Here is a 26,753-nt window from a genome sequence, read left to right on the forward strand (position 1 = left end):
CTGGCTCACCTCACTGATGTGCATGTACCCAGAAGTGCGGCTGTGCCCAACCACCGTGCCGTCGGCTCCCGGGGCAGGCGCAGATGTCCTCCTGCCCAGGTGCGTGGAGAGCACCCGCAGCCTTGCCCTTGACTGTCTTCCAAAGGCACACTGCCTACTGCAAGCATCTTCTGATAATTAAATCTTATTACTTTCACTTTGGAAAGCCAACACCTGACACGGAGAAGCTGTGCACATCTCCACATGCTCCAGAGACTTTCCTAAATAACTTGTCAGCAGTACTAACTGAAAGTGTATAGTGTTAATATGTTAACAGCAGACATACAATCAAAAATACGTACTTTCCAAAGAAAATTAGAATTTGGCAGGGGGAAGGGAAGAGATGCATGTGGATCCACTATTGTATACATTTTTTTTAAGTATTTATTTGGGATCAAATTTAGAAATTACTGTTGCACATTCTAACCATATGCTCCGTAAGTGGGTTTTTATCTGCCTTTAAGCATCAAAGCCTTATATTGACCTCATCAGAGGTACTTCAAGTTCTGGTATCTCCTACACACAACATACACAGGAACCAACTGCAGTGTTTCTCTTAAAGTCTCTGACTATAAGGCCTAAGAGTATATTCAAATGGTACAGGCCAATCCGACAGCTCTAAAAACAGCCTTAGCACTTTGGGTTGCGGACACGCTATTGGGTTGTCTGTTCTCCTGAGCCAGCAGAATAACTGTTCTTGTAACCTTCAATACTCTGGTTGAGGAAACCAGAAAAGGTGAGTGTGAAAAACTCAGAGAATACTAAAAATAAGCATTCTAAGTCTAGGGATGTTAGTCTACCAGCATCAAAAGGAGACACCTACCTATGCTGCAGATCTAATTTAGGAGGCCTGACTTTATAATTGCTCAAACAATAAAAATGAAATTTTAGTACATACTGTTAAAAAAACCTAACCTGTTTTTAAGCTCAAACTATGCAGGTAATTCATTCAAAAATTAATTTCCAATGAAGGGTATACATTTGTGTGGGTAATACAAACAGAAATTGATTCCAGAGTCTTTTATTCCAATACCTCCTTCACCTCTAATTCCTCCAAGTTATCTTAAAGATGTAGCAAATTGAGAATGATTTTCATGGAACAGCAATTTTAGGTAAATGGGATATTGGAGATGAGAGTTGTATGTCTAAAAATGCTTTCACGTCCAAAACATGAAATATCATGCAGTAAACGTAGTATGTTTTGCCTATTTAAATGGTTAACTAGCATAAATAAATAAATATTTAAAAATCTTTTTAAGAACTAAATTTTTAACAAGCTTCTAGAAAAAGTAACCTCATGAAGATCAAACTAAGGTACCACAAAAACGTGAATTGCCTTTTTATTGACAGATGTATTGTTAATACTCATAAGAATCACTTGCTTGTGAGTGGTTAACGCCACATTATCAAGATATAAACTTGTATAAAAATTTTCAAAATCTTCAATAATGAGCTTTCCTCGTGTTATTTCTTCATAGTGTCACTGGAAACAATTCATTGGGCCTTATCAGACAAGAGTTCCCATTTTCTATGATTCCATTTTAACCTCCCTAATCAGTTGAACAAAAGTACTTTATGTAAAATGATTCCTTTAGTTGCCTTAGCTACAAATCCCTGCAGTATTGTATAATTGAAATCTACTCACGTAAGTTAAGAATAATTAGGACCCCAAATTAAGCCAAACACAAAGTTAATTCGAATAGTCAGCTGCTGTCATTTAAATGGTTACAGAGTTTTATTGTTGCTTAACATCTTTGAATGCTTTTAAATGTACCTTTTTAATCCTTTTTTTTTTCTTTTTTTTCCCCCCTTACTCCAAATGGAAATAAGATCAAGAGAATAAATTTTGATCAGGTCACAAACATCCATACCTTGACCAAAGATTTTCTTTAGTGAAGTCTTTCCCTTTTATTGACACTAGTTTTTTTAATATTTTTTTTAAATCAGCCAAATAAAAGAAGGAATTAGAAAGAATGGAAACAGAGGAGGCTTTGGGGTAAATAAAGTTAGAATCATGGAGTCTGTTACAAATGGCATTAACATGTTGACAAACTTTTAATAGCAAATATTCAGAAAGTCTTTCTTCATACTTCAAAAAACTTTTTATAAAAAGAAGGCAACATAGAAATGCCGTTAAAATGGATCCATAACAAATCCAAGAGCTAGAAAATAATGCATCAAAGAGGGAAGGTTACATGTTATAATTGGAGTTGTTGCCAGGACTGAGTTAGGACTCTGCTGATTTAACAGAGTGAAATTCAAAATAATTTCTACAGCAAATTAATTGTTATATTGTTATATATAATACGTACAACAAAACAATTGTTCTATTCCTAGATTACAATGTAACTGGTAAAGAAAACACTGGTGCTTAGATGGATTTCTCAACCGTTTTTGTGTAGGCACTTAGTTTACACTGCAGAACAAAACACTGTATATTATAAATCCTTCAAGACAGTTTACATATGGATGACTTCCAGACCTTTGTATTCTGAATTTTTAAAAATGTATTTGCACAGGTGCTTTTTATATATAGGAGGAGATATATATATCTCTCTCTCTTTACACTAGTACAAAGATGTAGAAGATTTAAAGTTTTTTATTACTGAGCAGGATTTGAATTGAAGGCCTAAACCAAACAGTTTATGCATGATATGCTATGCTGATATATTTAATTTTTTTCCCAGCAGGTACATTAATACACAAAGTGATGTTTTGTGGACTCTATCCATCTTTACAGGTAATAATCCACATCACAAACCACCAGTTTGCCCTCTAGTACTTTCCATGCTTCACTCTTCACACATGCCAGCTTCATCTGTTGCAAATTAAATGATGCAAAAGCATAAGCAGCAAACTGTTCGGTTTTGTTTACTAAAAGCATATTAATCTTCAGCCATTAAAAAGCATGATCAGTTCTAAACCAAAAACCTACATTTTTCCAACAGATTTTCAATGGTAAATGTTAACAATGGCGCAGAGTAAATCCAAAACTTAAAGTAACGTTTTATAATTTAAAAAAAAAGACAAAATATTAAAATGGGGAGAAATAGGAAAAAATTAATGTGAAATACTGCAGAAGGGAGATCATGTCACATGCATAGTCAAAGAGGATCAGTGGCGAACAGGCAAATCCGACTGAAGCTCAGTAGGAAGATGGTTAAAACAGAAATGATATGCAATAGCGCCGAAGTCTTTAAAAAGCAAACATTTCTCATTGCTTTTCCAGCTAAAAATGCAGCAGACAGGAGAACCTGGTTTCAGTGTCAACTTCCTCTCAGGTTTCCTAAATGAATTACTGAATTCAAATTTAACAGGAAAATTGCTCAAACAGCACCTTGCATTAGTTGTACTTTCTGCTGGAAGAGAACAAAACTACCTAAGTCCTGAGAGAGACATCAAAATCCCTGACAAGGGAGAACACAAAAGCCAGCTCTCCTTCCATCATCAAGATCCCTCATAAAACTCGCCGAGTGCTGTATCCAACAACTGAAAGTTATGTGGTCCCCTGGGTTTCTCACATGTATGTGTTGCTCAGGCAACAGATGAAAAAAAAATTCGTTTTGCTTCCCAACTAGTCTCCCCATAACACATTTTATACACTGAGAAAACACGAGTGATTATTATACTAGTATAAATCGAGAAAACAAAAAGAATGAAACATTCCCAACCACCAGGACTGGTCCGAGCTCAGAAGGAACAACCGGGGGATCTCCCCTATCACCGCCAACACACTCGTGTACATTTATATGGGTTGCCTTAATGTCACTGGGACATGGATGAATCATCTCCCTGATTGAAAGAAGAACCCATGAACCGAGCTAACATCCATACAACTCTATTTCTTTACACTTCAAAAGAAAGCCAGGAGATAGGGATTACAGAAACACAAAGTACCTTAGGACAATTGGGTTTTGAAAGCCAGTGGAGTAGTTCAAGACTCTGGAAGGGCAGGAGTTTGAGACACCTTCAAACAAAAGGATTTTTTCAGCTCCTACCTATCAGAAAGAACTGCATATTCGATTTATCATACGATATGATATCTTTGGATTTGAGGTATAGCTTATTTACAGAATCACCCATACAAAATTTATCCTGTGTTAAAAATGTAAAAAATTTAGTATTCCTGGAAAAAAGTGAGCAATGATTGGAAAAGATATCCAGTGTTCATGTGTCTCATTCGAAATGTCAATCCAAACACACCATCAATGGATAAACTAGCACTATCTATAGAAATTAGCAAAACTGGAGCCGATCCAGCTTTGACAGAATGAAATTTTATCAAATTTGAAGTGATTAGAAAAAAAAAGTCTGCAGTGTGATTCTACCGACACAGTCACATCGTAAGTACCATGTAAAACAGAAAGTGCAACAAAATTATTCATGAAACTTTACTATATATGTGATTTATTTCCTTATCCTCCTTTCTTCTAATTTTATACTTGTACAGCATATATTACAATGAAGTGCTGCTTTAGAGCCATATTATCCAAGTACAAAGTCATATAATAAACAAAATTATATAAAAAAATGATCATCAGAGGGAGCAACTATAAATATTCTTCTAGCCAACCAATGTTGATGAGCAAATATGACATTAATTAACCACTGTAAATGGCCAATTCTTAAACGTCTCTTCCATGAAGGTAACGGTCTAAATATATACAACTGCCTAACAACATGTTGGGAGCTCCTATACTATTAAGTGCATTTATGACAAGGGTATGGACGGATAACAAGCCAAGAACTTCTCCCTGTGAATGGCTTTATCTCCTGATCCTCACGTAACACAACCTGGAACACTATCACAAACATGGAAGTGGGCACATACATGAAACATATATTAGAGCTGTTCACATAAGTCCTTTTTCTGTAACGCTTTTGTCCTGCATACACTTGCTGCTATTAAGACATCCGTACAACACACAATTAGCACAAAATGTATTACTTTTCTGTAGTGTTTACTCACAGAGGTAGACGTGAACATCAACAGATCTACTTGCAAGTATGTCCTAGTTTCAGCTGGGATAGAGTTACATTTTCTTACTAGCAGCTAGTATGGTGCTGTGTTTTGGATTTAGGATGAGAATAATGTTGATAACACACTGATATTTTAGCTGTTGCCAAGCAGTCAAGGACTTTTCAGCTTGTCATACTGCCCTGCCAATGAGGAGGCGAGGGGGGACCAAGAAGCTGGGAGGGGACACAGCCAGGACAGCTGACCCAAACTGGCCAAAGGGATATTCCATACCATATGATGTCATGCTCCGAAGATAACTGGGAGGTTGGCTGGGAAGCAACATGTCCCAGGAACAAGCTGAGCATTGTTTTTGAGTGGTGAGCAATTGTGCTGTGCATCACTCATTTTTATAATAATAATAATAATAGTAACAACAACAATGTCTTCCTTTTCTGTTCTATTAAACCGTCTTTATCTCAACCCATGAGTTTTACCTTTTTCCTTTCGATTCTCTCCCCCATCCCACTCGGGGGGAGTGAGCGACTGGCTGGGTGGTTGTTTTCGCTGCCTGCTGGGTTCAACCACAACAAAGTATAAAACCCATTATGTGCTTGTAGAACTTGACAACGAATATTAAATCTAAAATCATTATACTTTATGATAATTTTTATAATCTGATCATAAGGACACTAAATGTAATAAGAAAGCCAGTGCCGAGGCATTCACTGATATCAGATGCTTCAGGCAGCTATACTTCCATTTTACACTATGACCTAGAAGTACAATATAAAGACAATGTTGTTAAAGCTATATAGAAACCCCTTGTTACTAAGACAAACAGTATTCTTCCACTTGACAGAAAACGGAAATGAAAATAATTAAACACTTTTAAAATACAATTGTTAGTAAAAATAAATTATATTTTCATATGTAGTAACAGAATACTGATGAAGCCTATTTGTTTTTTAAAAGACTTTTATGTCCAAATTCTGCTACTATGTTCTTCGGAAGGTACCTTACCATAACAAACTAATCTAAATTATACTCAGATTTACATTTAATGGAAGAAAAGCCCCTTAGGCAATGGTGTCAGTGCAGGTTAGCTGAAGTTTAAGTCAATCCCCTCTCACTGCAGTGGTCAGCTGCGTGGCTCGCTTCGCCCACCGAGACCCACCGAGGTTACGGCACCAAAAGATGGTAAACGAAGCAATAGCTTAGAGGGCTCTGAAAATACAACATCTGCCCTTAGCACAACACACTGCGTTTCTACAGTTTTACACGGTGCAAGGTTCTGTTCTTCTGAACACAGAGCTCAAGAAGATGCAAAATCTCCCCTCATAAAGGAGAATGTTTTTAAGTAACTGAGCAAGAAGACAGCATATCAAAGTAGTAATACTATTATTCATCTCATAGTAATTACAAATTTATACTTTTTTCTTTGCTTAAATTATAAGACTCTTATATTAACATTTCCTAACAAATTCTCATACAAATGTCAGTACAGTATTTAAAATGGTTCTTCATGCATTCTTCCACATGGTTCTTCTACATTTTAAAATAGTGGTGGTTTTGCTTTGGTTTCAAGAATGTAATGTTACAGCATAGGATCCTGCAGACCTCACTGCTCAGGGAATATATGAAAGGATATTCACCGCATTAAAGAATCTCTGGCTTTTCCAGGCAGTCTGTCAGTCTCTATTATCTGGAAATGCACTTGAAAAGTTTAACAGACATTCTTCTTTAAGAAGGAGTTTAATCTCACTGTTTAGATCAGTTTTCTTTTTAGAAGATACATACAGTGGGCCTACACCTCTCTCAGAAAAGGAAAAAAAGATGTCCCAGATGAAGTATGCACCAGAATATTCCAGTGCAAAATGACATGGTCTTCCAGGAAAGAAAACGGGGCTCAGTGCAGCAGCTGCTTTCTGCAGAAACCCCATTGCTCCCTTCACACAGGTATTTTCTTCTGCATAATCTGCATTAACCAAGTAAGAAAAAACATTTGTGAAAGAATCATAAAGCACATTAGGTATACATGATAAAAACGAAGATAGTATTGGAAGGTTTATTAGAGTGACCCTCCAAAGGCTGGGCAATAACTGGCTGGCCTTCCTACGCCGAGTGTGCTTACGGATGCTTTGCAACCTCTGTTAAACCAAGTACTTGCCTACTAACTGTGTGCTTCACAGAGCTCTCACTGTGATAAATTCCCTGGCTGGAAATTAAATTAGAGCTCCTATTTGTTCTTGCGTGACTCTGTAATGGGTTTCAGCCCTTGTAGAACTTAAATCCGCTAATTAACAGAAGTTGATTTCTTCTCAAGTCCAAGATATTTTGAATTTTTATCCTGGGCAAAATCCTATTAATACATCCTAAAAAATGTGCAGGAAAACTGACATGCTTCTACAGTTTGTTGAGTACTTGTGCTATATGCCTTAGACACTCGGAGTGGCTTGACCGGAGGCTGAAGATCTGAAACAATACACTAGAACAGCAAATACCTTTGTAGTGGCCCAACGTGTTACCTGTATTCAGTATGTCTTTTCTGTAGTAAATGCACTAATGTTGGGTACATACTTAAAACTGCTTCCGATTTAACACTCTGCTCCTTGGCTGGCATGAGTGGAATTTACAGGAATTTATATTTCCCATCGCAATATTAATTAAAATGTACATTCAGAGGCAAAGACAGGCTGGATTTTTTCAAAAAGCATTAATGCCATTTAAGAAAACAGAATTAAATAGATAATAAAAGCATGATGCTTATTCCTTTCGACAAAGCACAAAAAATAAATCACAATAAAATAAATTAAAATTGTATTAAGCCTTGATTAAAACAAAATGTAAGCAAAGAAAATTATTTCAGTGCTTCCCAAGCACTTGCGCTTCTCACGTACCAGAAGAGAATAAAAATAAAAGGCATCGAAAAAGTGGACTCTGTAAGCAAGATAAAGCTTAAAAATATCAAAACTTGTACAGTCCAAAAACCATTCTTAACCAGAATGTTTAGCTCTGACATCTTTTTTTCTTCCATATGCATATTTGTGTATCTGTCTTAACTTGCTCAAAGAGAAACCAATAATATGTATAATAAGCTTTTTACTCTGCTTTGCTATGGAAACAAGGCATGTGTGATCTCACTCTCTGACTTTCTGTATTTTCTCAGATAATTTTTAAGTTGTTGGATGATTTCACCTAATTAGGAAGGGAGAAAAAAAAAAAAGGAAAAAAAGAGGTAGTGTCAAAAGTAATTCATTTCCTACAGTCCGTAGGCAACAGGTAAGTAAAGGTGCGGCACTCAACTGCACGGGACCACCGGGAGCACGAACCCCCTCCTTTCGCGAGACCAGAGAGCCAGGACGGCGCGGGACGGGGACCCGCTCAGGCGCAGCCATGCTGGGAGGCAGCTCCCATCCCCCCCAGGCCATCAGCCACGGTGCGAGGCCAGGCTTCACACCGCCGCCAGCGTAACTCCCACTCCAACTGCTTTCCAAAGTAGTTCTTTCAGCCTGTCTTTTGTAATAAAACTGTGCTTTTAAAGATGTACCTATAGTAGAATATGCTGGAAAAGGGGAAAGAAAAACACCTTCGGAAATGACATTAATATTCAAGCTCATGACTTCAGCTTCTCAGTCCTTTTTCCTGCCTCTCATCTTTTCCTTATTTAGGGCTGCAAAGCTTGCTGTTGATGATAATAACAATGTTTTTCAAGCCTCTACACAACAATATTGACCTGTTGTTGATCAATGTACCAGCAGTGTATAATAACTCGGTGCAGTTTTCCCCTCCAGCTGCCAGCACCCGTCCATTCCAGGTTCATTTTACCTGAAGGAACGGACTGCTTCAAAAGCAACCCCACCTGGACTGCACTAGCCAGGAAAAACAAAGCAAAACCAAGACCTTAACTGAAGATATGATTCCTATTTGGATAGGCGACACTAAAATAAAATCATCTAACTGTGCCTGCTTCCTAATTCCCTGGTGAGTTAAAGTTAAGGGACCATAAGAGTAATGAAGTTTTTGTCTTGATTGTTTCATTATATGAAGAAATGAGTCACTTGTCCACACCCAGGATCTTTTTTCCCTCCTCTCTCTCTGTTTAACTGTACAGAAACATTAAAATACAACAGCAGGGAATTCAGCCAGGTTTCATCTCCCCCACCAACTGCAACAACCTGCATATACACATAAGATTTCTATAAAAAGCCCTAAGTTCCAAGCGAGAGAATTAAAGATTTTCTTATTTCTACCGAAAGTTAGATGCTCTTATTTTAACCTTTGTTCATGTTCGTACTTCCAGGCATGAAGTGCTACTAAAGCACGTTACACTTGGCATCTCTTATTACTGAAGCAGAAGGCAATGTAATCTTGTGAGAAAGTGTAATAATGCGGTATTCATTTTGCTTCTGTGGCTGGAAGCCAACTCTATATTAATATTCATTTCCAGTATACAGAGCCACAATATTTCATTTATTTTAAGAATTTACAATTAATTTGGTATGATTCTGTTATCTGCTCCCAATTTCCTTCCCTGTTTCTTTTAGCTGAAAAAGCAGCTCTTGTATAGGCTTTAAAAAAGTAAATTCACAACTGAAGCATCAAAAGATTGCTACTGGCTACTAAAAGCAAGAAAAACAGGGACAGAACAAAATGAACTTGAAATATTACAGATGACAATGAAAATTAGCTTTCTGCAAATGGCAGAAATTCAGTCTGCAGAAGTTCTCAGTTGACTTTTTCCTTTCCAAACTCAGCAGATAAAACACTTTGTAGCATTCTGTTTGCTACTGTAACCAATGCAGAGAAAGTTGTTTGTCTGCTTTTCCTTTCTGTTTTCAAATGTTTTCAACTACCATGCAGCATTAAACTGCAAGTACTTGAATCTTTGTAAAGTGTAGCAGATATATGGATTTTAAACAATTACAAAAGCAAATAAAATCCTTAGTATTTTAAAACTTCAGAAAGAAACACAGGTGCCTCAACTTCTTACACCTTTGCTTTCAACTAGTGCAACCACTTTTGCAATGTAAGTGCATTTATAATTAACACAAGTTACTACCTAACCAGCCAGTTCTAAGATTTATAATTCCATTCTCCTAATATGCATTCACCTTTCTTACCTGTGAAAGAGGCTGAAAAGCATTTTACCTTCCAGCTGTTGGCACTTACTTTCCTATAAAAGTGAGATTATACCCAAGTCCACAGACTCAACAGACACCAAGAGAGCAGTCAGTGCAGCAGCTACCAAATCAGAAATCCCATCAATGATGAAACCATCCAAGATCTGCAGTGTGTTGTGGGAAATGCCAGTTTTCTAATATATCCTGGCAGTATTTAAGAAGAAAAAGGGGAGGGAGGGGAAAATGACTGTGAAAGCTATTTCAGTGAAATGAGACTTCCCCATGTTCAGAAACCTGCACGAAGACTCGTAGGATGCACTCGCTGATACACGTGGATGTTCAACAACCTGTTTCAGCAAAGCTTGTCTGTCAATACAACACAAGACCCAACTTGTGTTAGTCTAGAATAAATGCTTAGGAAATTACACAGTGAACATGGAAGACTGTATACAGTATTTACATTTTTAATCTTGGGTTTTGCCATTTTTGGGGACTAGATCCTTTTTGTTTGTATAGATTTGGGAAAGAAGAGAGGGGGAAGCAGAGCAGCTTTCCTGAAGTATCTCTGAAAATTTAGCCTTCAAATGTAAAGAATTTTGACAGGGTAAGGTACGTATCTGCTTTAAAAGATGGTGAAATCTTTTTAAAAGATCACTCCACAGATGCACCAAATAAACTTACATATTATATACCAATTACTGAAAAAAGTAAGAAGGCATAGAGGTGCTATTTTATTACTAAACCAGTCTTTTCACCAGCAATCTAGTCAATCAAAATTATTACACCCAGATATAACCTCAAGTTCTATACAAATATTTGTAATTAAAAATTTATAAACCGTGTTTTCCTGATCATTCATGTGTGTTTCTCTACTAAAAGGGCCACAAGAACAGCTGGGGAGACAGACTAACTGGACAGAGTTTGTGAAGAAAATCAGATAAAGAATAGACGATACAACTTTTTTTAAAAAGCTTTTTACCTCCTCATCTCTTAAATTTAAGAGCTATTTTAAACACATCTGATAGCAGTGAAGTATTTTTTCCTTTTTTTGAAAAAGCAAAAATATTTTTAAGTAGATGCTATTTTTATATGCACTTTGAGTTTTATTTCCTGAAATTTAACTTGCATAGTTCTAATCTTAATGAAGTGTTTGCCATTTTATTTTCAGCCAGCCAAACTGGAAAAGTAAAATAGGTATTTCATTTGCACTGTTTAGTTATTTTATATCACATTTAACATATCTAGACATTGCTTCTAAATGGCTGCACAATGAGAACAGAAAGAAGAGTAATAATAAACAGGAGCAGTCCAAAAATAAGGCACCTACTAATCAAGGATATTAATACTGTTACTTCAGTTGTCTGAACACTGTGTTTCAGTTTCAACATACCACACTGTATGAAAATTAAAAAATATATTTTCTTTTTCATTAAAAAAGAGACTATCTGAGCCTTATAAATTAAACCTAGAACATGCTACAGATGCTTTTAGTTCGGCATCCTAAAACTTCAAGTCACCTAGCAGAAATTAATTGTAGAGACCATTCAAGTCATCTAGCAGAAATTAATTGTACAGACCATTCATCTCATCTGCAAACTCAAGTGAAAAATAAACTAAAGCTTACCTTCGGTACACTGCAGGAAGCTGATAATGAGCAGAAACCAAAAACTTTGCATTCTGCAGCCAGAAGACACCATTATTGATCCCTGTAAGAATTTTCTTTGTATTCCTTAATGAATCCAGTTATAAAAGCCCAGCATCATCGAAACCAGTGGTCTGCATTATTCATCTTCATACCTGGAGAGGCAGAGGTTTGGAAGAAAAGGGGGGGGGGAAACACATCAATAGCTGAACATCAATAATTTGGAATACCAAATTTTACTTGACATGAAGACAGAAATTTTTAATAAAAACTGACAGTACACCTGTACTGTAGCTGGGAATTTGGCAAGTTTGTGGGATGTAATCTCTCAAGGTCAGTGATCATTAAACAGAATGCCAAATAATGATACATGTTAAAGTACGAATGTTATTGATGTACTTGCACTAAGACACATAAAAAAAAAAAAAAGAGAACGTTTTCTTTGAATATAAGAAATTGGATTTGCAGATGACTAGGCTAAGCTTTTCCCACCTCCCAAATTTGACACAACCTACATTTCTCTACCTCAAAGAACAATAATAAAATTAAATCTAGGGCACTGCCATATTTCTTAGGGGTTTGAAACACGGAGTGGCTGAAAACAACAGAGCAACACCCCTCAACAGTGAGACTCTGCAAGTCTCCTCTCTGCCATGGCTCCAGCCTTCCCGTCCTGCTACACACAGGTCGCTCTCCTCGGATGAGAAGCAGTAACAGCAACTTTGCCAACAAGATATTGTTTGGTGAGGAAGCCCCTTCACATGACTCTGCACTATTTCTACCCACAAAACACCTTCAGGGAAAAGAGAATAAACGTAACGGGTGAGACTCTCCTGTCCTTAGCCTCTGATGAGATTTGTCTCCGGCTGAGAAATATAAACTGAACTGCTCCTGTAAACGATGTACCAAAGGAAGAATTCTTAAAGCTATCATTTGCATTTGAAAAATATAATTACAGTGATAGAGTGCAGTAGCTGCGATAGAAGATTTGACAGGAGAGTGCTCCCTCTTGCTAATGACTTCATTCTCTCACCAGCCAACTGAGTAACTATGCACATCCTCTTCCATATCTCACTGTATGAAGCTAGTTCTTGCTTCAGCCCTGACTACTGGAGTATGGGAAGCTAGAGAAAAATTAACATCCATATAAAACCAAATTATTTTTAACTACAAAGCTGGGTCTATATATTACAGATACATAAAACAACTCTGGAAGAATGACTCTCTGAATGTTGCGGCAATGATAGATCCAAAGAGCTGAGTCTGGTGCTACACTGGCTTGGTCTCTCCAAGACCAATGGACAGGACTGCGTGGGTGTATTTCTGAGATATCTGAAATTAACGTTACTTTAAAACATGTAAAAATGACCATGTAAAATTTAAGTGGCAGGACCCAAGGGCCACTTACGAGTCTTACGAGTACTGGAGCATGTTGAGGGCTTTAAAAATACATTTACCCTTTTGGCGAAGGGAATTGGAAAAGATGAAGAGCACAAATGCCAGGCAAAGGAATTCTATGAACTGTAGCTCATTTTCAGAAGTAGAAAGTGTAACTCCTTTTAGATTAGTCAATGTTAATATTAATCAATGATAAGTTTGTTCCCTAAGCACACAGACAGCAACAAGACTGACACATTTTTCCCCAAGCAGAGAAAGACGGGAATTAACAGAAAACATTATGGAACAATTTCTCTGGCTTTCAACGAAGGCAATGTGACTGTGGCAGAACAGGAGATTATCAAATAGCCAAGCAGGCTTCTTTACTTGGCTCCTCTTTAAGAGGAGTGATGCCGCTTCAGTGTAGACACCCCTCTCACACAAGCGTGCTTGTGATTTCTCACACAGGGAAATGAAAGAGAACCAACATCTGAGGCCAACTGATTTTATGTTTATTTATACATAAAACCAAACCCTTTTTCCAATTTCCAACTACAGACGGGTGCTCTTCAATCACAGGCGCTTTTATCCGCACACATTTCAACAAAGAGCACGCAATCGCCAACGGAGTGCTTCAGTGCGGGACAGCCAGAGCGTGGCTCTCCCTGGCTCAGACCCATGTGCCTAGAGGTAAAAGATGTGCCCTCAATTTAGATGGTGATACACCAGCTGCTACAAGACAACCCACAAGCAGTTACGAAGAGACAGTCATACTGTATCTCTGGATCTTTCACACTGGGCTGAGAGTGTTCTGCAACTAAAAAAAAATAAATCTAAAAATCCACAAAGGATGCACTGCATTCAGCAGAAATTACAATTGCAAAGGAACTCCTGCTGAGCAAAGACAAAATTGCCACCATGATACATCAAAAAAAACCCCTGCAGATAGTTCAGCTAAAAGCTTGGGGAAAGCCTGGATTAATTTTTTACCTGTAGCACCCAAAGGAAAAATCATAAAACTATTTCACAGACACTACAGACTAATCAGCATAATTTCAGCAAGCAATCAGAATAATCCAAGAGAATAGATGAGGAACAATAATGGCTAAAAGTGAAATTAAGTCAGCCTCCTGATTGCTCCCAGTCTGTCCAGAAGATTTTAACTTCCCGAGACTCAAGTTTTATCATTATTTCCACAACATATCACTGCACACCCAGATTTTGAGGTATCTTCCTTCACTTTCAAGAGGACAGTGGCATACCTGTGCTTTATCATCCTTAAACTCACTGCTTCCTTGTGGGCTTTTTTTAAATTGGAGTGGGAGGGGGAAGGGTTGTGTTAAAACCAAAAACAATAATCAAAGCACCACTTGCTGTACCCAACATCTCTCTAGGAAATAGCTGCAAAATTTATGGCAGAGACTTCTTTTTTTTTAATTGAGTATGAGTTCCTGACCTTGTAAACTGACTTATTTTAACTATTTTAATAAGAAACCACAGTTTCTGAAAGGATATTGATGTTTTTGTGATACTGAAACCAGCAGAAGCTATTCAAGTAAGAATAAATGCAAAATATTTTAAGGATAAATTTAAGTGCTTTGTGCAATATATTGTTCTCTCTAGATTGCTGTAGCCTACATACATAGAATTTAACTCAGTGTGCTGCTGCAAAAAGAATTCAAAATAAACTAACCAGCTCCTACACCAGATTATCAGTAAGACATGTTTTTCTAAAAAAGCAAAAAAAATTAAGTGGTGTTTGAAAACTGATGCAATAGGCTTTGGGTTTGCTTGTTTCCTTTCTTTCAAATAAAAATTAACAGCCTCACAGCGAACAATTTTTAATGCAACCTATATATTTGAGAAACTCTATGTGGCTCCAAGTAAAAGAATGGTGCAGTTCTGAACCAACTATTCATCAGCCTAACAAAAGCTAATCCTGAAAAAGGTACCCAGACATGAGCTGGAGCCAGAGAGCACTCTGGCTATAGACACTGCCGTCAGCCGCGTCCTTCCGACCATCCATCTATCAGCAATACGGAGACTGTCAGTGGCATCTCACAACAACAACAAATCCCAAAACAAACAAGTAGGACCAGGAAAAAGACGTATTAAGTTACTTCTCTGTAAACAGAAAAAGGAGACCACGGCAAGCGGCCGTCCTGCGCAAATAACTTATTTCCCCTCAGACCTTAATAAACCTTTTCTCTGGATCACTGACTGCTTGGGCTTGTGGGTGGGGCAGAGAGAAACTCCCTAGAGCAAAAGGTTGCTTGAATTTCAGAGTGCAATAAAAGCTGCCCAGAAAATTTCAGTTGTAACTTAAATCCCTACCTCTGGGCCATACTGCAGTCTCCCATAGAAAAAAACCTCAACCCTCTGCTGGAAACAGAGTGGTTCAACTTGTCAAGTCTCTTCGCATATGTGCTGTTAAAGAAGACTAGATCAGTAATGGAAATGTTAATGTTCAAACCTGTACACTGCAAAGGTGTTGGGCATCTCTTCATACCGTATTCATAAGCTGTGCTCCAAGTCCCGAGTATCTTAGTGCCCCTGCCTTGCTTCCTTGTTCTTCTGTACTTCTGAAACTTCTTACAGGCGGAACACGACCGCTGCAGAATACGTGCCACTGTTGGCCATCCCTCTCCCCGCAACATTGCTCAAGAGCACCCCAGAGATAAGAGAAAGCTGCTCCAAGCATGCTCCTTGAAATACTTTCATCTTTGAAGAGAAAGACCTCTAAAGGACTGCCGCGTCCCGACTCTACTCTGTTTAACCTTCCCAAGGTTTTATTTTCAAAAGCCAAAAAAGGGTCTTTTAAGAGCTTCTGGACAACTGACACAGCATGCTCAAGAGCTGCCTCTTCCCTCCTGCTCCACCCAGCTTTTCAGGCAATTAAGACAGGGGCAAACACAGAGATCTTTCCAGCTAAGCAAGGATGTTTTTCTTTAGCTGTGAGTCTTCCAGGCTAATGCTGAGGTATTTTACAATATAGTGCTTAATTTTCCAAATCATTTTAGAAACACTGAGAAGCTCTTGCAACCTGAGGAAAGCTTTAACATCCCTATTACAGAAATAAAATTTACACTAGCTGTACAGGAGATGAGGCACAGAGAGGTAAGGAACATCAGCCATAGCTGCACAGCTCATACGCGCCAAGGAACTAGCAGGACCCAGGCAGTCCTTCTTATAAATCCTGTATGACCTACCTTGCCACACATGCAGCACCCCCACCGCCTTTCATAACCCAGTTTATGAAACTAAGTAATTCTGTAATATATCTGAGACACTCTGCAGAGGAAAGGAGGGGGAAGAGGAGGCAAGGGTGAGTAGATACATATTCATACAATATAATAGACTACTTAGTCTCCTGAGAAATCATGTGTCCACGTGCTTTCCCATCATGAGGCTTTCCCAATTTTAAAAAAAAAAAAAAATTAAACTTCCTATAATCTGCAACATAAGAATTTAATTAGTGCAGTGTGATTAGTAAAACTAAGACACATTAGTAAAATACTCAAATGAGACTAATACTGTTTATGATCCAAGAGCTATAGTTTTATACTTACCTGCAATGAGACCCCACTCTAGTTTTCAACATTGAACACATCTTCAGATGCATTCAATATGAGTTATTCCTAAGTCTTCAATATGGGTACTCAAAAACTGACTTACATTAATAACTTTGCATTAGTGCTACAGTATCAGATTGCAGAAAATCCTCACAATTACAAGATCTTACAAAAAAACCTGAAGACAAATAAGACCCTGTGCTGGTTTCGTTAGCATCCTTCTACTACCTGTGGTAAACAATCAATGTCTGATCTGTTCCAATTAAACAAGTTGCATATTGCAAGAAGAAAGGAAAGGCTAACTCTGCTCTGTCTAAAACTGTTAACAAAGACTTCTTCTCCATTAAAAGCAATTCAATGCTTAAAATGTACCAGAGTCTTATCTTCAGTTCTGTATTCAACAGTCCCTATTAATTTTCACCTTGAACACTGGATTTCTAACCCAAAACATCTCTTTCCAAGTTGCATGGTAGGAATACGGTATCAGGGAAGGCAATAATACAGTAGGAACAAGACTTGACCAAGGTCATCCAACCTTGCAACAAAAAAAAATTACTTCAATGCATGCAGCTGCGTTGTGCTCTGAAATGACACACCCACGCCCGAGGAGCACCTGAAATACTGCGCCACAAACGTGCACCCTAAATTTAGAATGACCGTGGAAATGCCCACCCCACACCAGCCTGGGTTCCTGGCTCATCAGGGCAGCAGATAATTCAAAATACCAAATCTACCTACGCAAGACACAACACTAAATAGTGCGCTGACGCTATTTTAACAGTGCAACATCACAATTTAGTCCATCAGTCCACGGCAGCTCAGTGGTCCACCACAATCATTCACAGAGAAAATAAATAGGATTTAAGAGGAAAAAATGAAGATTTTCCTTTCTCATCAGCACTCCGGTTCGGCTTGGCCTTGCTCTTGTGTTTTGCAGACACGTTATGCAGCGCTCCATTCCTGATGAGCCAGCTTTGCCCCTTCTTGTTAACACAGGATAAAGCCTGGACACTCTGGGGAGTTTTCATTCAATAAGCCAGCAAAGTAAACCTCTGCTAGTGCTAATAAGAATGGCTTTTTTTGGCTCCAGGCACTCTCCTTTTGCCAAGTTTGAATTTTTCTTTTTGCCTTTGCTAAACGCTCAGAACCGGTGTGTACGTGTGTGTGTGACTCAATCCTCATTGCAAATTCCCTGTATTTCACCTGGATCGGCATCGTGCCGTTACATCAGACCACCTCCACTCAAACAGGGCAGGTGAAACCTTTTCAACGCTTCCGCCCTCTGTGTCACTACATCTTCCTGGGGTCTCAAAGATAAATCCCCAGTACCCAAAGACGGGGGGAGGGAAAGGGATGCTGTAAGTCAATTACAGCCGTTATCGGCTGTAATGTCTTAGTGTCACGCTGAGCATGTTAAATATGCTGATCACTTTGGACACCAGAGGCACAGTCTGAGGCTGTTTGCCATTCTCTTCATTAAACTGCAAAACAAATAGCTCTCATTTTCAAACCTACGTAGGACAGATTTTATGAACATCAAAAATAAACAAGAAAATAATGAATAGCTATAAAAAGCACCGAGCACCATCTGACAAACCAAAAGAAGCAATCGTAACAGTTGAAGAAAATTCAAAGGCTTTTCAAACTTCTCACAGAAATCCTCAAAATAATCTATTTATATTAGAAGATATCATTCCTTTCCCTTGGAAAAAAAAAATCACTAGACTAACATCAACCAAGACACTGCAGCCTTGTAAGACAGTAAACTGTTTGTTGACAGCCTTGACAAGGCTTTGCAAAGGCCCATATTTCTCAAAGCTGTTATGCCACTTAGCTGATCTCTTTTTTTTTCCTCCCATCCAGTGTTTTTCACAGCTGAGAAGTTGTTTGAAGTGGAAGTAGACTGAAAAACAAAACAAACAGAAAAGTCCTGGGACTGTGGTCAGACATGCCCGTACCTGCGGAGTGATGTGGTGTTTCTCTAGCTGACTGCAAGGACTGACTTTCAGCACGCCCGCTCTGCTTTATGACCCGGCCGCTCATCATTGGGCTTCAGCAGGGCCATGAGTTCAGATACGCCTTTCACAGCTGGCACGCTCAAGTGAGACAACCTCATTAGACCAGCACAGAGCCACCAGCAAAACCCCCACGAGCTACTAACTCCCAAAATAAAATCAAGTTACAGGCAAAAGCAGACAAGAACGCATTCATACCCATGCATTTACTGCATTTTTACCCACGCTATAACCGGGTTAACGGGGGTTGTGTAGCCCCAATACAACAGACCTGCAACCGAACCATGGTCGGGGATGGCTGTGCTGCAGCCTCGGCATCTGGTATTCAGCCACAAACCTCAGTTTGGTAGTACCAAACCCCTGGAAACTACTGCACTGAAGACTTCTTGTCTAGGTATATGCCGAGGAGTATTATCCAGAAGATTCATGAAGGTACTGTGGTAGCATCCATTTTAAAGCATCTCATTTTCTATCAATCAGCTGTATTTAAGATCAGTGTATGTGGTCTGTATTCAATATAAATGATACTGTCCAAGTCTGGAGAACAAGCTTGTGTGGGCAGCAAAGTCACTTTTGATTATTTTAAAAAATTCTATCAAAAACCTTTGCTGTTGCCAGAAAAATACCAATTCCCTAAAAAGTAACTGAAAAATATTTATCATTTTTAAAAAATCAAAAGCAGGAGGCACATACATATACACACACAAGGCACTGGGTGCAATTTGTGGCATATTTTTTGCTTAAAGAGGAATATGGTTCTAATGTTAACATCTGTGAGACCACAGCCTAATCATTGTGCAGTGAAATATGAAACAAAATCAATGGTGGCACGTAAGATGTAATCTCCGCTGTGTTTGGCTCACTGCACTGAATCCTTGACTCATAAATCATTGTTACTAGCCATTCAGTGAATCAATATTCAGATTCCCTCTTGGTCTATACATATGACCACTAAATGAAATAATAATGACCAAAATCTGTCATATATTAGGTTATCAATATTACCAAAAGGGATTTCTTGGGAGCAATGAGGTAATCTAGGATAAAATATATCAGATGAGCATGCAAAGAAATGTGAAAAACCTGTGACTAAATATAGAGACAGCAGGAGAAAGGTATTTTTAAATACCTCTTCTTCCATCATATCCTCAAGTATTAAAATTTACCACAGCATCACAATAATGCATTTTATGAAAGACCATTCCAATAATGCCTGCTTTTAATTATGTTTTAAAACATGCTATACTTGAGCATTTTTCTACTTTCAAATAACTCCTTCTCAAGTTATTACTAGTTTTGTTTCTTTTCTCTGAAGCACAGTCAATATTACAGTGATCAGAGAGTAGTATTTTCTTACCAGCAGCCTGATAGGAGTTTCAGAAGACCACATTTTAGTTCTGCTAAAAACCACCACCACCAAACGAACTTCTAAGAGTAATTCCATAAAGCTGTATTTTCCAAACCATCCACAAATCATTTAGTTATTAAAAGGTGGGGGATCACCTCTTGCAGAAAAACCTCAGAACCATCCCACACTTGCCCATGAGCCACATCAAGATTTGTAATTTTGACAACAGCAGCGAAGAAATGATGGAGACATCAAATACGTCACCTTTGAAAGAATAATCAGCTAAGAATGGTCTTTAACTACTTTCTAAGCACACAAGAGATTCTCCAGGCAAGTATGACTTACAGGTAGAAACTTCAATGAATTTCCATAACCCTTTGGAGGACTTCGGCGTGTATATTAAGTACCAAAAAAGTAGCACGCAGAAGACACAACTTTCAGGTTCACCCATTTTACATACCACTAGCACTTCAAAGTAGAAGGCTGAAAACTCAAAAATAATGACATAAAAATCAACAAATTCTGTTTTTCTTCCCTCGTACTTGGCTTTTCTCACACATACATTCACAGTGAAAACAAGAACCCAAGGGTGAGAAGCCATATATGACAGTACTGCACAGACAGCACGAACTCTTCCTTGCACCTACACACAGATATATGACCGAATTACATAACTATCACTGCACATCGTCAAGAATGTGTGAAATATATGCAATAAATATGGCAAACAGATCTTCAGTATTTATTCAGAATGGGCCCAATTCTGCAATGAAACGAAGAATTCACTTCTGTTACTGGATGATGAACTCTGGAAAGATGTACGAGTTACCTACGCATGTAATGGTGCAACTATAGTTAAGAGTATTTTCTTGCACAATTTAATAAGCAATGAACTTTCAGGTGACTATTAACTGTGCAAGGCAGCTGAACCAGTCATTATTGGAGCTGTGCCACTCCTTTAACTGGGTGAACTGTGGGCTTTCTTATTTATTCAAACTATAACAGAAAACTAGAAAACTACTTCAGTTCATTTTTTATTCCTTTTGTAGAAAGGCTAAGTTGGAAAACTATGATTATTATATTTGGAGAAGTTATGAGCAAAAAGAACTCGAAATTATAATTCGAAAGAAAGGCTCCTTCTACTTGGATGTACCACTGTTTAGAACTCTTCTCCCTAGCATCTTACATTGTAGTTTCTTTTTCTTTGGGGGGAGAAGAAAGAGAGAAGGAAGGAAGGAAAGAAGGAAGGAAAGAAGGAAGGAAAGAAGGAAGGAAAGAAGGAAGGAAAGAAGGAAGGAAGGAAGGAAAGAAGGAAGGAAAGAAGGAAGGAAAGAAGGAAAGAAGGAAAGAAGGAAGGAAAGAAGGAAGGAAAGAAGGAAGGAAAGAAGGAAGGAAAGAAGGAAGGAAAGAAGGAAGGAAGGAAGGAAAGAAGGAAGGAAAGAAGGAAGGAAAGAAGGAAGGAAAGAAGGAAGGAAAGAAGGAAGGAAAGAAGGAAGGAAAGAAGGAAGGAAGGAAGGAAGGAAGGAAGGAAGGAAGGAAGGAAGGAAGGAAGGAAGGAAGGAAGGAAGGAAGGAAGGAAAGAAGGAAAGAAGGAAGGAAGGAAAGAAGGAAAGAAGGAAAGAAGGAAAGAAGGAAAGAAGGAAAGAAGGAAAGAAAGAAAGAAAGAAAGAAAGAAAGAAAGAAAGAAAGAAAGAAAGAAAGAAAGAGAAAGAAAAGAAAGAAAGAAAGAAAGAAGGAAAGAAGGAAAGAAAGAAGGAAAGAAAGAAAAAGAAAGAAAAAGAAAAAAAAGAAAAAAGAAAAAAGAAAAAAGAAAAAAGATGTATTTTGGAAACAGTGAAGCCCTTCCCATGCACTGTGAAAAGGGAAGTGCGAAGTGATACCTTCTATTAAACAAAATGGAATATGGGTTACCTCCAGCACTGCCACACCAGCCACAGCGAGCACTTGAGGACAAAGTATCCCTAAATTGCTTTCACTTGGAGATTTTTTAAAAAGAATTAATATTTTTTAAAGTATTCAAAAGAATGAACTCTTTTCATTGGAGTGACTGAAAAAACATTATATTTCCCATACATTTTTATTTTTTTAAAATTGTCTATATAGCACAGATGAAACTTAGGATACACATTTTTAACATGTTTTAGCAGCAACATGACCTCTGACGTTCTCTGGTTTCATCAAGGAGACCAAGAACTCTGTGTCATGCATATACAATTTCTTTTAAATAATATAGGTCTTGGTAGCTCAATGTGACAATGACACTGCTACTTTGGAAAAATTTGTATTTTTCTTTAATTAGGTTACTTTATGATTTTAAACGATAACTTATTTACCCCTTCACAATTACAAATACTTAAGTGCCTCTATTTTGTATTCTTCTGCTAGAAATGAAATAATTTTTTTTAATAAAAAACCTGCTCTTCATATGTTCTGCTGCAGTTCATGAACGGTATATGTGCAACTAAAAAGAAAAAAAAGTGAGTCTACATTTGTCTATCAACAATATTTATAAGTGAATAGAGTGGAAAGATTACAAAATTTTAATAAGAACATTATATTATAGTAGCAATAATCTAGGTGTTTTACTGGGAAGTGAAGTGGATTACCATAAATGAAATTTTAAATGTCCTTTCCATTTTATAGATAACACAAAATGACTCTTTTCATGTGTCCAATGATAAGGATACATGTGCCACACATTTAAATAGTGCCTTCACCCTATCCAACCCTGCTCATGAATTAATAATTCAGTGACATTAATACAAGAAGATAAATGATAAAGAGGTTACAGCACAAGGGCCAATGGTACACATATACTTCTTTTAGAACAGCTAATACCTCTCTGCCAATTACAGTTAGAACTTTTTAACAGTTTTCAATGGCATTTTTACAATCTAAATAGCAGCTTATGCACACACAATTTCACACAACTCAAGCTTAATAAATCTCCTGCTGCTACCAAACAATCATTCTGGGGGATTAAAGTGCAACATCTGCTAACATTAATAAGCATTTTACATAGCAATATGTATAAAAGCAGTTGCTATCAGTCTTCTGAAAAAGCTTCTAGACTGGTTTGGCATAAATTATACCTTTATCATTCAACTGGTAACTTTAGCTTACGGCAACAATAAGGTAGCTAGCTGCATTGCTATACAGCGGCAAAAACCAACAAAATTACATACTGACTGCAATTATCATTTGTAGTGGAACAATTTTCAAAATACTTGAAAAATAAACAAAAAAATGTATGTATGCAAGGAATTTCAGGTAAGAACCTGGTAAAGTCTCATAATTTCAATACTTACAAGAAACCGAAGCTACCAATTTGTTTGCAAGAGACAATTTCCCTCCTAATACCAGTTACAGCTTTTTAATCCACCCTGGGCTTTTTTTAATTTTTATTTGTATTTCTACCAAAGCAGAATCCAATGTGAAAGAATGCGTGCCTTTCCAAGGCATAAAATAAATATCAAGGGGTTTATTTAATTAGGAATTCCAGCATACATTTTTAGGTAGAATTTGGCAAAAGAGTGTGCCTTGGAGCCGAGAGACGTGTAACATCAGCTTGAGCCAAGAACACAGTTGGCAAACACGGCACAAACTTTTACGCGCAGCCCTGCCAACGCAACTCAAGCCCTGCAGTTCGGCCGTGGACAGCCGAATGCCAGAGCCTGCCAATCACCCCCTCTCTGTAGTGAATACAACGAACAAAGTCATAGTCTGGCTGGTGTTATCATTTTATCGTAAAGCAGTTTGCAATATATTTTCAAAAATAGAGAGGTACAGTATTTCAGGCTCTTACTTCATAAAGCCTACAACCTTAGTATTTTTTAGAAACTGGAAAGAATCAATAGTCAACTTTGCAACAATAGATATTACAGTGGTTATAATACCTTTGTCTAGGGCTCCAAAATAATTTTGGTGTGTGGACACATGTGGGCCAGTATCTGCAAGCTCCTTTCTTTCTTTCATGCAAAAACAAATTTGTATCAAAAAGATCCAGAGAGATGACAGAGCAGCAAACTGGATCAAACAAGTATGTAAAAAATATTTAATCTACTCTGTTTTTTTAATTAGCAATTAATTTTCCATTATGAATTGCTTAAACGTGATTGTTTTAACGTTATTTTTAAAGTCAAAACATTGCTTTAAAAATTACTATTATCATATTCTCCTGACATCTCCTACATTCTTATTTGACATGTTATAAGAGAGATGAAGAAAATCAAAGCAATAAGATAATAAAAGATTCCAGCAATACCAGTGCTTGACAACTATCACTCAGGACCTTTTGATGCTATCAGGCTTTAAAGTACCCGAAACTAGGGCTGAAGCCAGGCTTAGCCGAGAAAAAACAGTCATTTAAGGACAGAAGGAAAAAGCTTAAAACAAAAGGTAAGTACATTTAGCATCTACTTCTTCCTCAGACTGATGGCTTCTTTAGGCTGGTCTGCACCTGCAATTCCCATACATATTTCAAAGATCGGAATCACTGTCGCCGGAGGAAGCACATGGGGATTAAGAACCCAGATGCCTCAGTGCCACAAACAGTCTTTCTTAAATACAGCTTCAATTTTAGATTACCCTTTTAAAATAAAAATTTTTTGAAGTTACTGCACGCTGCCTGTAAAAACACAGCTTTGTATTAAAGTGACAAATTCTTACTTTTTTTTCTTTTAGAATAGAAAAACGTGATATTGGCACATGACTTTGTTTTCAGGCTATTCCTCCACCCGCGCTCTAATTCGCACATCATACATATCCCCTGCCATGTGCTAGCCTTACATGTTCGTCAAGATTTACTGCTGCTGTAGTAGTCTCATGGCTATTTCAAATCCAGGTCACAACTTTCCACGTTACTCAGATTAACATTTGCAATTTAATCTATTTTAGCACAAGAATCCAACAGCGCTGAGACGAAAACAAGGTGACTTTTTTGCTCAAAGATGACTGAATATTAAATATGAAATTTAACAGGTTTTAATCATAACAGTTTGTAAACAGTGTAATATATATGTCTGCCCTAATTTAGTAAGATGGAATTCTCACATAACACTCATCAAAATGAGCACAAAAAAATTGTTCTGGCATTTCACTAAATTAAAATCTTCAGTCCCCACAGGAAGAATGCACAAATTTGGATTTTATTAATACCTTAAATCAAACTCATTTTTATGAAAGGCAATTTACAAGTCATCTTTTCTTGTGATAGCGAAGAAGAGAATGGGGTCTTAAGCATATTTTTACAGACACTTTGATGATAGTCTAACCTTTTGGTCTGATTGCTATTTTTAACAAAAATAGCATTTTCTTTGAAATCCAGCAAACTTGTTTTCATGAATATAGTTTTCAGCCTTCAGTGACAGAGTGGCTGACAGCTCAACAGACAGAAGGTAAATTTAAGAGAAGTTGTCCCTGTTTAGAAAATGCATGCCGTTTTACCAGCTTCTCACTCAGCAATCTGAAAAACTCCAAATTTAATCTCAATCACTGTATTTCACAGCTTGCCCAAAGATGTCTTATTGTGCAAAACCTTCACACTCACAAAATCATGCAAGTTATACACATGCTCAATAAGCCACCTTGATTTAACTGGTGGTCTATGTACTTTAATATTCTAAATTTCTAACACTAAATAACACTATCAAGCCTTCTGCATTGCAGGCACTTCTGCAATAGATTACAAATCAGATGCACAATGAAATCATCATCATCAGGTAGACTCCCCCGTACTGACAGTTACTCACCAGAAATCAGTGAGAGTCACACCATGGGGCCAGAAAAAAGAAAAAAAATATTAAAAAAAAAAGGGGGGGGGGGAAGCAAAGGGAGCAGGCAGAGCTGGAAGATGGCATCCCCCCAGCTAGTTTCAAGTGCAGTAGAAGTGGAAAGCCCTTGGGTAGGGCGTAGAAGGAAAGCAAGCAGATGGAAAAGGGAAGGCCTAAGGAAAGATGCAGCAGTGTGGGCAGGCTCGCCCTGCCGTGCCACGGGCTGATGTGTCAGGGAGCCTCTGCAAAATAAAGAGGCAATTGAAGGAGCGGAGGAAGACTGACAATGAAGGAATGCAAGTCAACAGGGAACAGAAAACATGCGGCACAGTACAGAAAAGGGAAGGACTTGCTAGTATGAAATTTCTGAGTGTAATTTGGTTTCCCTCAAGTGGACTGCCAGCATTAGGACCAGTTGCCAGACTCATAACCCAATGTACAAGACCTCCTTCTGTCCAGGACACAAGCACAAGCTACGCTAACTGCAATGACTCGCTTTTTAATCCATATGAATAGCCCACCAATCCACATCAGAAGCCACAAATCTGTTTGAAGAATGAGTCAAAGCAGTAATAAATGTGGAGACAGAAAGATAACGTTGGCACTAAATGTTACAAAAGGGGCCGGCACACACGTGCAATGAGATGCACATCCGCATGTGTACCTGCATACAATTATTTAGAAACATTTGCTGTTCTGCAAGTAATCATATTCTAAAAATGACTGATGATTTCACAGTGCCGGAATAATAATAAAAAAAGCTGACCACAATTTCAACACATCTATTGCACATTCTGGGCAATTTTTCTGTTTAAAAATCAAATCCAGAAGAGGTTGTGACAGTAATAAATGTACAGTTTATTTATGGGTCACTATTGGGCTGAACTAAGATTTTATTTCTGGAAGAAG

The 26,753-nt window shown here is 37.8% G+C and overlaps 1 protein-coding gene across 19 annotated transcripts in view; it reads right to left on the minus strand.

Moving 5' to 3' along the window:
- The window catches only part of ADGRL2 (adhesion G protein-coupled receptor L2), a 163,549-nt gene that overhangs the window by 117,862 nt on the left and 18,934 nt on the right, over window positions 1-26,753 (minus strand). For all 19 annotated transcript variants that reach the window (XM_054833280.1, XM_054833289.1, XM_054833279.1 and 16 more), the window contains exon 2: window positions 11,744-11,916. In XM_054833280.1, coding sequence (XP_054689255.1) covers window positions 11,744-11,816 — 73 coding nt within the window. In that variant the 5' untranslated portion in view covers window positions 11,817-11,916. The remainder of the gene's footprint in view (window positions 1-11,743; window positions 11,917-26,753) is intronic.

The sequence above is a fragment of the Grus americana genome, chromosome 8 (genome assembly GCF_028858705.1).
Source record: "Grus americana isolate bGruAme1 chromosome 8, bGruAme1.mat, whole genome shotgun sequence".
NCBI lineage: Eukaryota > Metazoa > Chordata > Aves > Gruiformes > Gruidae > Grus > Grus americana.